At 41.0% G+C, this 13,449-nt stretch overlaps 1 protein-coding gene and 1 long non-coding RNA gene across 6 annotated transcripts; one reads left to right on the forward strand and one right to left on the reverse strand.

Moving 5' to 3' along the window:
• The first annotated feature begins 1,437 nt into the window (after window positions 1–1,437).
• Window positions 1,438–7,899, forward strand: LOC105448276. Its single transcript, XM_011686777.1, has 3 exons — window positions 1,438–3,506; window positions 4,021–4,553; window positions 4,818–7,899. Exons 1-3 carry the CDS (start codon window positions 3,329–3,331, stop codon window positions 7,053–7,055), a joined length of 2,949 nt encoding a protein of 982 aa, XP_011685079.1. The 5' UTR covers window positions 1,438–3,328; the 3' UTR covers window positions 7,056–7,899.
• Window positions 7,900–8,334: 435 nt separating this feature from the next.
• LOC105448275 lies at window positions 8,335–12,585 on the reverse strand. Of its 5 annotated transcripts, XR_974215.1 has the most exons (4): window positions 10,951–12,584; window positions 9,782–9,961; window positions 9,354–9,577; window positions 8,335–9,262 (listed from the first exon to the last, which is right to left on the reverse strand). It is a non-coding gene; the product is annotated as an uncharacterized LOC105448275 (long non-coding RNA). The 5 variants fall into 5 exon arrangements; XR_974211.1 differs by having other exon boundaries at window positions 8,335–9,577; window positions 10,951–12,585; XR_974214.1 differs by lacking the exon at window positions 10,951–12,584 and adding an exon at window positions 10,690–10,943 and having other exon boundaries at window positions 8,335–9,577.
• Window positions 12,586–13,449: the final 864 nt, after the last annotated feature.

The following is a 13,449-nucleotide window of genomic DNA, read 5'->3' on the forward strand; positions in this document are numbered from 1 at the left end:
ATGCAACGCCGGTAGGAGGGCAATAGTATATATTCGGTTCACGCGGCCTCGTTGAATCGCGGAACGAATATTTCGTCCGCGATCAATCGACCGCATGAAATGGTGGTTCTTGAATATCATAGGAGACCCACAGCCGTAATTCTCCATCGTATTCTCGATCGCACATATATCGATGCGATCGAACGGTGGAGATCACTCTCTCGGGGGTGCGATATCCTTCGATAAATTCGCTTAACGTCACGCGAATAGCGTAAAATAATAATAAATCGATATAATGCACGTAAACTAAAGAAAGAAGCTCGGAATTATGATCCACTTCTCTTTAACTTTTTTCTTTAATTTTATATAATTTTATATAATTGATATACTCCCTCTCTCTTTCTTTCGGTTTATTTTGAAAAACTGTTACGAAAAAAAGTGTACTAAAAAAAATATTACAAATATTTTTCTGCGAGATTAACATTTGTATATTTATTTAGTGACATAGGCATTTATATGAATTTATTTTACTTTATTACAAGTGCACCGAATCAAGCTTGTCACGTGGAATTAACATTAATCTGCTATGACAGTGGATTAAGAGAAATTTCGTCAAAGAAAGCAATATCGGTGAACCAAACCTTGAGAAAAACGGGAAGCAAGGAAGTACCACTTCTCGCACGAAAGAGTGACGATTCTACCGGTTGTGTCATTGTGCAGGCTCGATCTTTCGGTTCCGCTCGTTACCTAACGCATGCAACTGAGCCGGTTTTGTTGCCTCGTGCGTTTGCCCCTTTCTTCGGAGAAGCGTAATGAGTCATTTCGAAATTGCATATAAACGTTTTCTGTTACGTCGTCGCGTTCGAAGTTCATGGCATTATATGAATTACGCAAATAAATCTTCGAAATCATGCAACGAGTTCGTCGTTCGTTTTATCTCGCTCAATTTATAATTATCGAGAAGACACAATTAAAAACGGTGTGAAAGTAAATTATAATATTCCAGTAAAATTTATAGTAAAAATGTATATTTTTTAATGACTTTTAAGCTTCGCTTGGCAAGTATTGTCTTATAACATGTACGCGATATTTCACGTTACAGTAAATGATATCTAGACTCGAGAAAGCTCTTTTAAAATCATGAGTTGGCTAAATAAGACATTCTGTACTCTGGTGTGAAGCTATAAATACTATACGATACATATCATGCGAGAAAATGGGATTGTAGAATCAAACGGTGGTGGAAAATGCGTGGCCTCTCCTTCGCGGAATATTTTCCATTTATACGAGTATCCGTCGAAATTGCGGCCACGATGTGCAGTAAATATGCGACGTGAATATAGTTGAAACTTCAGAAACTTGGTATCGTGAATCCGCATCACCATCATCAGTGAGAAATAGGATATTTACAAGTCTAGTGGAGTGTCGTAACTTCTGCCGAAGGTTCGCTAAATCCGCTATAGCGCAAATGTAGAAAGGCTGATATAAAAGTTATGAAATGCGGGAGTTGCAGGACCCGTTTCTTTTGCGAATAGAGCCAAAAATATTCCGCACGAGGCAGTGAAAAATACCGCATAACTGGAAATCAACTTTAGATATCTTAAATATATCGAGCTCATCACAGAAATTTCCGGTTTAACCACGGCATAAACTATGTGTATTATAATGGCATCTCCCATTGGCAGATATAATTTATTTACTAATTACTTAAATGGCCCGAGAATCTCGCTGTTCGGGTGACCCTCGATTATTATGTAAATTACAGTCAGCTAGAAATGCTTTGGATTAACATATCGTTACGTAATATGATTTTATTCAGTTCTGGCTGGATGTGTACCGATTAGGATGTGCGCCTTTTACGAAAATTCGGTTGCTTTATAAGCAACGCTACTTATGCAGCGATCGAAGTTGACGCGTGTCGAAATGGCGATCTTTACACTTTCGCCGAGTACCGGCACACGCCGGGCTATCAACCGAAACTTGCTCGTCCATATTTCGTGGACGTAACCACTAGAGTTACTTAACGTATTCTCTCTCCCTTTTATCTCACATATTGAGTTTCCCATGGATGCGATGTATCTTTTTCCTCTGCTGTTCTTATCTCTCTTCCCTTATGTCAGCTCTTCCCTTACGTCAACTCTTCCCTTACGTAACTTATATCGACAGCAAAAATTTATCGATTCCACGCTTGGATTTTTTTTAACAATAAAATTATTTATTATGTGTTAATTACTTTGTTCCTATCTAAATTCAATTTTCGTAATTCAAGTAACACAAACGAATTACATTTATGATACAGCGATTTAGTTTTCGAAAATTTTAAGTATTTTTGTAAGTGATATCCTGTAATATATCTTGTAATTATAACGTAGATATAATATCACTTTGTTTCGTAATGATAAATGTTTTTGCACGATCGTTTTTAATTCGCAGAACGATATTATCTTCTTTATATCCGGAAGACCATATTCTTTTGCGAATTTATTGTTACTATTCGAGCTCCATTGCTAGAACATCTACCGTATTTTGTTACGTGTAATTGCGATATCGAGTGCAGTTGCTCGCGGCTTTTGTATTGTTGCAGTTTGGTCTCGTTACTTCGGACAATTCAGAAACCATTGGTTGCACCGGGTTGCAACCTGGTCGCAAAAAAAAGGCCCTGCCATTTGAAATCCACTGAGTTTATATTGTCATAGACAGATCACGTACACGCGCGAAAGTTTGCAATATATATATATATATATGTGTACTGAAACCGCCACTCGCGAAAAAAAGGGCACAATGAGGGAGGCGCGCCTCCACTTTCCGATGTAGCAAAAGCCATCTCTATATTCACGATTGTAAAAATCGCAAAATATAGTTGTGACGAAAATATATATCGCAAGAATATATATCGCAATTGTGTATAAGCGCCGCGAGATCGAAATCTTGAGTGCATGCAAATGTATGCAAACGACAAATATATATCACGTTGACCTTACGCAAAAGTTTCATAAATAATTTCACAGAAATGTGGAAATAAAATATATATATAGAGAGAGAGAGAGAGGTAGGATATTTCCGAAATATGCCACGACACTAATTGTAAAGTGTCGTTTCGCATCTTGTCGACCGTGGCCGATGTCATTTCGCTTGTCACACGGGCTGCCAACGTCTGCTCGTTCAGCTTCCTTCGGCGCAACTGCCGACAACGTCTCTCCCAGTTTCGCGAAATTATGCACCGCGTGAACACCGTAGTAGTGCATCGTGTCGTCGCGTTGTCTGTTAGTGACGATTGCACATCCGCGAAACGGCGGAGCCGGCCGGGATGCAGGACGGTTTGTAGCTAACCTCTCGCTCTTGTGTGACAATGTCGCGCGACCCGAAGGCCAGTTGCACAGATTGCCAGGGACGTGGAGCCTCCGCCGTCCCGTCCCCGTCGTCTTTCCCCGTCGACGCGACACGACGAGACGGGCTGAACGAACCGGAAAGATCGGTCCGACCGGTGTCGAGTTTCGTCCCGACCACTTGCGCATCCGATACGGACGGTTGGTTTGGGAGAGAGACATTAATCTTAGAACTGTTAGAATTGAATCTGTGCGAGTCATGTATTAATGTAACTTGGAAACGAAATAATTAACGCAGCCATTGTCTTATCCTTAATACTTTTTTTTATTCACTTGAATGAAGTTAATATAAAAAAATTTATAAAAGATTAAGATATATTATAGGTTACTTAGCTCGAGTTCTTAAAAAAAAGTGATGTATCACTACTCCGTTGAACTCTAATTAAAGTTAGGAAAAAGAAATTCTAGACGAAGTCTATTTTGTTTTTATTGCATTTTATTATATTATATCCCCTACATTTTCTATAAGTTTACTATTTTTATGAAATATTTTAAACAGTTAATTTATTCGTCATTTTCTCCTTTTTAACGAAATTTAATTGATGTAGCGTTTTTAATGATTTATCTGCAATTTAAGTATTTTTACGTTTAAAACGATATTTGTACTAAATAAAATAATGAATTTACGGCATTCAAATTGTCCCGTTTTATGCAGAGGGAGATTATGAAACGTCTAGCGAAGGCATGATCCTTTCGAAACGGAGCGGCAACAGAATTCACGGAGCGCGAGCCAAAGAATCGCTTTGCGTTTACCTCAAGGAGAAAAGCGCTTCCTTGAGCAAACGCGCCGCGTTCGATGGGAACGTATCCGCGATAAAGAGAGAAGTTATTTCCGATTCGTCGCACGAACTCATGGAAAACAGGTTAACCCGGAAAACCACGCACGCCCATGATAGCCTTATTTTGATGCCTGAGAATTTGGCACAGTCGAAATCCCTGCCGATCCTGAAAAGCGGCGGAATCCCGAGCGGCGTTTCCATGGATTTTACAGCTGCTGACGTCGCGTTAATGTCCGCCTCGTCGTCCGCGCGTGAAAGGAAAATGTCTATGATTATCAAGAGGATGGCGCCGCTTATCTCTCCTTATCCTTCGACGGTCTCGTTAACGACCGGCGCGACGACCAATTTTCGTGGCCGGCGATATGAGACGAGGCGACTCGCGCCAAGAACGAAGCTGCCGATACTTTGCGTACGTTTATGGACGTTTAACGCCAACGAATCAAGTAGCTTTATCTTCCTCGCAATGAAATTTATGAAAAATTATGAGTAGTCACGTGTGAAGATTTATTTATCCATTTATATATAATCTTTCATTTTTGACGTTTGGAAATATTTTATGATTCGCGTATTAGAATAAAGCGTCTATTAGAATAAATAAAGTATAAAGAGTTGTAGAGGAGAGGGATAAATCGATCGTCCTTCCCACGATCACGATAGCCTTCATTCTCTGTAGGATACGACGGTGATTAATGACGGGAGGTCAGAGGAGCTCGTGGCGGAAGTGACGCTTCACGAAACGAAAAATAACCATCGCGCGATGAATTGGGATCCACGGCGAGACGCAATTCCGACATTCGTCAATGACGAGGGTACTGCCAATGTGACAAACGACGACGTCCTCGTTGACGTCGCCAGGAATCCGTGCTCCTCCATCAAGTCGGTCTACTTCCCACCGAATCTTTCGGACCCTCTCGCCTTGCCGTATGACGCCGGCAAGACGAAGAGACACCCACGAGTGTCCACCGACGTCGAGACGCTGATGAAAATAGACCACGAATTGAGTTCGCTCCGGTGCCAATATAACGAGATTATCGGGAAGGCTCGGGCATTGGGTCTCAGCGGCACGGGCTTCGACCTTGACGTCTCCTGTCGTCTGGATCGGCCAGACGACACGTTCGGCCAATCTGTGCTGTCGCCGTGCACGTCCAATTATTTTCCCAATCGCGGCCAGACGCGTCTGCGACAAGCCTGCACGGGAATCAGCTTTGGCGCCGAGAATCGATCCGCTCTCGTCGATAAGACCGCGCCGCCTTCGACTTTCTCCGTGGTCGGTAAACCGACCACTCCAAGAGGCTCTCGTACCAGCTGGTTGAACGAGAACGGCTCGACTCGTCGACAGGAGGCGTTAAGTTTCGCCGTACGCGATCCCACTCGCGCGTTCGAGAACTTCGATGGTCCTCGATCCTCTAGTCGGATCGGAAATAGCATATCTTACTTTCCGACGACCGTCAATAGCCGTACGTTTCACGGAGAAAATGTTCTAGATGACCGTTCTCGTAACGGATGCGTTTCCAATAGCAATTTTCAACCCTATCGCAAGTCTAAAACTGTAATAGAGAAAGCCACTTCTGCATGGGACGGTTGGTACCCTCGCGATACGGTCACTACAAATCCTTCAAATGTCCTCAGCAGAATGGAGTACAATTCGCATCGATATCGGACTGTGGAAGATTCGCGGACGTCGACTAGCAATTCTTTTGAGATCCGCAGACGTAAGTCTTCGGTGTCCATTGTGGAAGTGATCGATAACAATTGGTCCACTGTCGAAGGAACAGCGAATAAACGGTCGGACGAACATTCCGAGATTCTCTCGGGTAATCAAAATTCGATGGTCGTTGAAACGAAATTCGCCGATCGCGGTAGCAATTATCACAAAAGCGTTCTAACCGAAACCGAACGCGTCGCCGAAGACAATCGAATCCCCTCGTCTGCAGTTGCATTAAAATCGATCGAGCCTGTGGATCCTGATCGTGCGGTACTGCGGACAGTATCAGCGTCAGCTGGCGTTCCTCAGATTCGTGTCGTCTGCGTGAACACGGAATTTCGTACCATCGTCGAGAAGCGTTACACCAGCCGAGCCGTTAGTCCTATTCAACATTCACGTCTGGCGACCGCTTCGTCAACGACAACATCTCCGAGTAATAACGTCCTACTCGCTAAGGTGTCGAGCATTTTCGTGCAACAAGTGCGCGCCGATTCCTCGGGAGAAATGGCGAAGATCATGCCTCCCACGAAGATATGCTCCGTTGAAGCCAATAAACGAGATGCGCTCGCTGACGCAGTGAGCAAACGCGATTTTTGCGTTCAGAAAGTTGACTCTCGACTTCCGACTGCGAAAGATCCGCCGAGACTTTCCGAGTTCAAGAGAGATGAGGCAGATTTGACGACGACAGAATTCAGAAAGGCGCGATATCTTCGTTTACCCAGGGCGAAAGAGAAGATCACGATTGTTCCTATCGTTCTCACCGACGAAATATCGGAATCGAGGTCTGCAAACGTGGATTTTGCGATTCCAAGGTACGCCGTAAAAACGATGCCGAAATTGAGCCATCAGATCGCACCGTTCGACGCGAGAAAATTTCACGAGACGTCAGCGTCGTCGATTAGAGATAATGAGAGTTATCGAAGAGGCATCGCGGATCCCGTGTGCTTAAACGAGGTGTTTGCGGGCGAAAAGCGCTGGAGAGCTGACAGAACTTCCGTTTCCCATGTCGATCGCCACCCGCGCGCGGAAGATTATCATCCTCCCTTGAGCGTCGTGAGTAACCCGAGGCGACCGATTCGCGTTACCACTTCGAATGCGAGAGTCGTCGGAAAGGCGGGGGAATATCACGAATCCGGCAGGCAGAGAGTCGCGAAAGCGATACCCGGTATGAGGAGCACGCCGGAAGATTTCCTTTGTGAAACGTGACTCCGCGACCCGTGCGGCGCACGAGTGCGCTTAAACGTGCGTTTCGAGAAAGCGGCACTTTAGCGAAGAGACGCGATAAAGCTCATCTCCAGAATTTCTCGAAGCCGAAGCTCTTCAAGCGGAGTAAGTTCTCGCGGGAGTTAAGTACTTTTGTGAGAAACACGACGGAAAGTTTAAATTTGACTCGCGCAACGAACTGCTCACATTGCAGGGCAGAATTTCCGCGACTGAACTTATATACGTTTGTGTGTATGCGATCGCCGTACCATAGTTCACGAGAATCGTGCAAGTTGGAGAAATTGTAACATAAAGAGGGAAACGGTCTGGCAAATTCAAGAATACATATTTATTTCTCGGAATTTTATGCCATTGTAGACTGAAATCCGTCGAGGGTAGCGAAAAAGGAAGAGCGAAACGGAAAACGGGCTGCGAAATCATTGTTGTCGAAGAAACATCTCACACACAATTTATTAAATATAAAAAGAATCGGGGATTGGCCAATTCTTACAAATGATTACCGAGGACAGGAGATAAGGCAAAATCCATCTTAGAATTTTTCGCTCGCGGCCTAGACGCTTTCTGCATGCATATCGGACATGTCTCTTTATCTTTAGCATGCACGCTTTAAAGTGCAAGACGCGCTGTACATACGCTGCTCTCGCAAATCGAAGCAACCGAACGATCAGCAAATATATATATTAGCGATATATTTACACGAAATACGCACATTTTAATAGTTGCGATATTATATAGTTACTAACGATTGTATTATTCGGAAAGGTTTTATTGAAGCGTAAATATTTGATAAAAATCTTTTTGCGAAATACAGAAGCGGGAAAAGCGACGACATTGTTAAAGTTTCTTTGAAAACGTTTCTTTATCGGGCGACATTTAACTGATATTCTCGGTTACTCAAGTGCAAGTGTCGCGAAATGATTGTGCGGCACAATATTGCCGTACTAATCGTACGTAAATACGTCTCATCCTCAAGCCTTTATGCGCGGTTTGGCGCTAAAACGGATCTGGTTATCTCCGCGGTGTCAGTGACGCGCGACTAAATATGTGATAAGTGATGACAGAACGAACGAAATCGTTGCGGCGTGCATTTTGTGTTTTGAGAGTCGATTTTTTTTCTTACCTTTTTTCTTGCCTGCGAGATACTCACATTTTACCGAGATGTTAACTCGTTATCACTGATAAACAATTTCGCTGATATTTTTGATATCTTTATATGATTCGCTATGCTCACATTGATTAGTTTCAAGTACAAGAGACCGGCTAATGATTAACTGAACCGCTAACAATCTTTTTATTAGTATATTGCGCAACGTACACTTACTTTTCAGTCTCGTTGGAGTTCCGTAATTAATAGAAAGTTGCAACCAGTTTAAGCTTTATCTCTCGATAAATTTTGTGGAACGAGAATGTTTTCAAAGTGACGTTATAATTAACGAAAACACGATATCTACGAAGTTGCTCTTGCAAATTAGGTTGCAAATTCTGGGATACTTCGTCCTGCCGTCTCTCGCCACGTCGTCATTCCCTTACATGTTCTTTTTCTTGCAATTTCTTTCTGCACTCGGTCCAGCCGTCTATTTATCTCGCTCAGCGTGAAGCCACGATCGTGTTTCATGTTTTCTTTCTGAACATCGAAGGAATCTTTCTTTTCGTATTACTTGAGTATTTCATCGACGAATGAGACATGCTGTTTACCTCACGTTTTACACGATAAAAGCTACTCGTCCCGAGTTTTTATCGAATTGCACAACGGAGGTTATCAATTATTGTATTTTCAATCTGTTTTTGTATACATTTTTATCGTAAAGTTTGCCGCTGTGAAAAGGCTGTATTTTTTAAAAAACGTTATTCTACATTTCTTCATTTTCATCGTTATTCCATAATACATTAACAACAATCGGATAATATTAGTAATTTGATAAAACAAATATCACAGATAATGCATCGCCGTTATATTATTATCGGTATTGTCCATTCCGCGTCCCATAAACACTAAATTCAATTTGTATTGTAACATTGGTCGTTATTTCCATCATCGTTTCGCTACTCTTGCCAATCGCTTTTACTGTGATTCGCAGTGAAATAACTGTAAATGTGTCATGACTGAACGAGAATAGTTTCTCTCTCTCTCTCTCTCTCTCTCTCTCACTGCCTTTACAACATAATTTATAATATTACTTGTACTGCTACTAAAAATCACGAGACATGTGTTATTTTGACGGATCATTGAATCTAAGTGCTACAACGTCTAACTGACGCGATATCTAGTTTGATACATGCATGTTTTTACGACAATTTACGACAATAAACGCGTCGTTGGCGGTCTTCCAAATAGTCTGCCCTCGAGCGCGTGGTTCAGTGGGATGCCGAGAGGTCACTGCCGACGTTCTACCATCTGCTACCTTTTGCATTAATCCAACTGCGAATTCAACATGTTTCGCGGACAGTTTGATGAACATCGATTAAATACAAACGCAGCTCAGTTGATTTGCTCTCTCTCTTTTCTAGAAATGTATTTCAAAAATTTCAATATATAAATGGAACTTTTAAAATTTTTTTTCAAAGGCATCTAATATTCCTTAAAAAAATTATGTTTGTACTATTATACTTTTGTTCAGTGATATTTAATATTGCTGATCTGACTGTTGTTACACTTTTACATTTTCTTTACGTTTTTAAATGTGGGTGGTAAAATATGATTTTCTTACATTGAAGAATATATAAGCCTGCAAATGTCATCGAGTATATCTGGCACTGATATTTATATCAAAATATTCACATGTTTTACTAACTGCCAAAGAAGTATGTAACTCTCTTTGCGGAAATGTCCATTTTCTCACGCATGACCTGATAAAGTTTCTGGCTTAAATTCATTTCGGCACTGTCAACTGCAATTTGCGATGTCGTCAGACGAGCATTACATTTTTTTTTAAATTCAGATTGCGATATATGTTGAATAATTCGAATGCTTTAAATTTGTGAATATATTAAAAAAGATTCTTAAGTTGTACTTTATTAGAAACATTGTTAAAATCATCATTATTGTCAAATCACCATTATCTTTTATTGAATTAAATAATATTCAAACAAGAAGTTTGTCCCTGCTGAAATTGGCGAACGTAAATTAAGGAGAAAAAGAAACGATTGAAAATTTCTTTTTTGATGGTTCAATAATTTTGTTGGTTATTCGAACTAAATTGTGAAGTTTCGACAGGAACCAAAGTGAGAGATTATGCAAAAAGTAAGGCTGATTTTTTTACCATACGTAAACTAAAAAAGTTCCCCGCGAATTTATCGGCAAAACTTTCCTATCGAAGTGATTTGGTCATAAAAATCCCGTGATTTCTCATTCATCTTCCAGGTATTCATAAGGACATTGAATAAATGTTAAAAGTTTCATTTTTGCGTAAGAAAGTTTAGAAAGGAAAGTATAAGATTTAGCATTTTTTTATAGTAAACAACATTTTCCTTTTTGTTTATTAACTATAATAATTGATCGTCGAATATATGTAAAACAAAAATATGACAGAGATTTTATATGCAACAAAATTTTTATTTTTATTAATTTAAAGATTTCAATTTTCAATAGTTTAGTAAAGCTGAAAAAATTTCTCACTTTCATAAAGGAAAGGCGAAATTTTTGTTATCGTTTTATTAAAAATTTTATAAAAATACTTTTTATAAAATAATTTTTATCAAATTTTCTATTAAATATTTTTTATCAAAATAATGTTTTGAATCATAATATTTAGTTTAGCATGATGTTTATGGCTCGCATCGTTTCGAAAGAAATGCATGACATGTCGAAAACATGTTTGGATTGTGCTTTGCGATTGTCATGAAAGTAAATGTGCATTTGCTTCGTGTTACTACATGCCTGAGATTTCTTGACAGCTTTAAAGCGTGACATGTCGATATTGTAATATCCTTGGGCTTCTGAACAAAGAGCCAGACATGCCGCTGACATAAATGGTGAGATGCGAGTGACGTTAGGTTCAATAAGAATGACGCTGATATTTCGCCGGTTTGCCGTATACCAATCGTCTTCCAACAACTTTCGGCTAACGTCGTAGGTTATATTGCGCGCATACAGGATTTAGGAAAACACACGCACTCTCTGTTGTACCGCTGCAGTTGGCAGCGGCTGTTTAAAGTTTGGCCGATGCGGATTTTCTTGTCCCTAATTTTATTTCAGGGTTAAATATCTCCTTGAAATAGGCGCGCGCGAATAATGCGGACGCGTTCGTGGAGTTCGTCGAGTTGCTTGTCGGTACGCTTTGGAGATCGTTATATACTCGGTATTTACGGAACTCCAAAGCGACAGACCTAGTGCGTCGCCAGGAAAAGCGGATTATTTCAAATCGTTTGGAATATTCACGTCGCGTGCGTCAATTTTAGTCCCTCGAAAGTGTCTTCATCGCGACGCTCCTAAAATACCTTCGCCTGACCGTACAGTTAAATAACTCGTGTTTAATTTTACATATACTAAATGCTAAATGCTAAATACTGCTCGTATTCGTGTTGACCAGTATTAAACCGTTCCTCCGCATTTCGGAGTCTCTCTTCAAAGTCCTCCCCTTTAATTCGCGACTGATCGGATATGGAGGATAAAGTTTGATCCGCGCCGCTGCATCGGCTAATAAACGCTCGGTGTTTTAGGGCTTTCGTTTAAATTCGAAAACCATTTAATTACAGATGAATCCTCCGTTCAATCGGGCGCAGACAAACCTTCCGCTTGTTAAAAAAAAAAAAGAAAATGACCTAGTTAACTATATTCTTCATCGACTAAAAAACTCACAATCCGGCTACGTTGTGTTTTCTCACACACATTTCAAAGGGATTTTACTCCTGAATTAAGCACACGTATAATTCACATGAGAATACACGAGTATACATACAGGTTGCTCGAGAGTGAGAACTTTTTGTCATGACAGAGAAATGCAATGTCGTCACACGAACATTAAATTTAATTCAAAAATTTAATTACGATACGTATTTAATGGCAATTCGAGAATACATTTAAAATAATTTTAAACTCATGGAAATCGTTTTACTTTTCAATAATTAGAAAAAAATGTGTCGCAATAATTAAAAGTAGTCAGAAATAATTAGAATTGTGTGGGAAATTAGACTGATGATGAATGTCGGTCACCGCGCATATCCGCGCCTCCAACGTGTTTCACGGGATCTTGGTTTTCTCTTAATCCACATAAATCCAGAGCGGCATGCAACGTAGGTATGTGGGAGTGCAACGTCTGAGAGAATAGCGCGCGACGCTCCAATGAAAGGTCGGAGCAATTATTTCTGCTTAATGCCGCTATAAATTGTGAAACTTGTAAACTGATTAAAGTCGTAATATTTGCAGGAAATCTATAGCGGGGGATGGGGATTTGAGTTCCCTGTGGGTGGGGTCGTGCGCGCATCCCCGAAATGCTTGTTATAGTGCAAACATAGGTTGTCGCTTGCCTATCGTTATTAGGCACGGCAACTCGAAAGAATAATCCCCGATAATTGGCTCAATTAATGTTAGTTTGGGCTTTCAGCTGGCGGTCTCTATTTAAAAGTCCGATCAACTTTTCTCGCAGTTCCCCGCGGCAAGGTCGCCGGCGTCTTCTCATTGTGAATTCAAAGCTGTCGTCGATCTTGTTAAAACAACCGTTTCCCGAAGAGCTTTGCGCGAAAAAAGTTCGAGCGCACGATCGAAGTTGGATCGAGGAAAGTTTAGAATTACATAACGAAAACTGGATTATTATTTAAGCTAACAATTTTGTCTCGTGCAGATATTAAAGTTAAGTGTTGCTATGTAGACCGAATCGGAATTCGTCGATTGAGTCAATATCAGAAATGTGACACGTAATTATATCTTTTGGGCGAAACTGCGTCGCGCGCGCCCGAAACGTTGCGAGCTGTCAGTACATATAAGCTTGACGAAGAGGAGAAAAAAAGAGAAATGAAACGCCTTTTGCCACTGTCATATGATTGATTAATTGCACGATGCAAATATTAGCTCGACTGAATGATGTGTTACTCGATAACGTGGGATTCCTCGCGGGATAAATCATTATCATTTTTATTCGGTCCGTGCGAGCGATTGCGAGGCTGGTCGCGTGTGCGATCGTTATCGTCAATGCGAGCGCATAGCGCAAGCGGATTAATATGTTCGCCCGACGTTTAATTCGTCACGAAACGTTGAATTCCCCAGCGCGGAATCAGTAGTATTGATCACTCACGTCCGCCGATCGAGAATTTATGCGTTCCTAAGGTGCGCTAATGTCGTGCATTCGATGTAACGCTAACGATAAATGGAGAACCACGCGTAAATTAGCACAATAGACTGTGTATCTCGGAACTGGCTGCTTTGCATGAATTGATTGAA

Source organism: Wasmannia auropunctata, unplaced genomic scaffold, assembly GCF_000956235.1.
Source record: "Wasmannia auropunctata unplaced genomic scaffold, wasmannia.A_1.0 LD336088.1, whole genome shotgun sequence".
NCBI lineage: Eukaryota > Metazoa > Arthropoda > Insecta > Hymenoptera > Formicidae > Wasmannia > Wasmannia auropunctata.

What these genes read in the sequence shown, in the direction of transcription:
- LOC105448276 (XM_011686777.1), top strand. Translation starts at nt 3,329, where the DNA reads ATGTCGCGCGACCCGAAGGCCAGTTGCACAGATTGCCAGGGACGTGGA. An exon ending in TTGCGCATCCGATACGGACG is followed by an intron (nt 3,507 to 4,020) that starts GTTGGTTTGGGA and finishes CGTTTTATGCAG; the next exon opens with AGGGAGATTATGAAACGTCT. An exon ending in CGAAGCTGCCGATACTTTGC is followed by an intron (nt 4,554 to 4,817) that starts GTACGTTTATGG and finishes CATTCTCTGTAG; the next exon opens with GATACGACGGTGATTAATGA.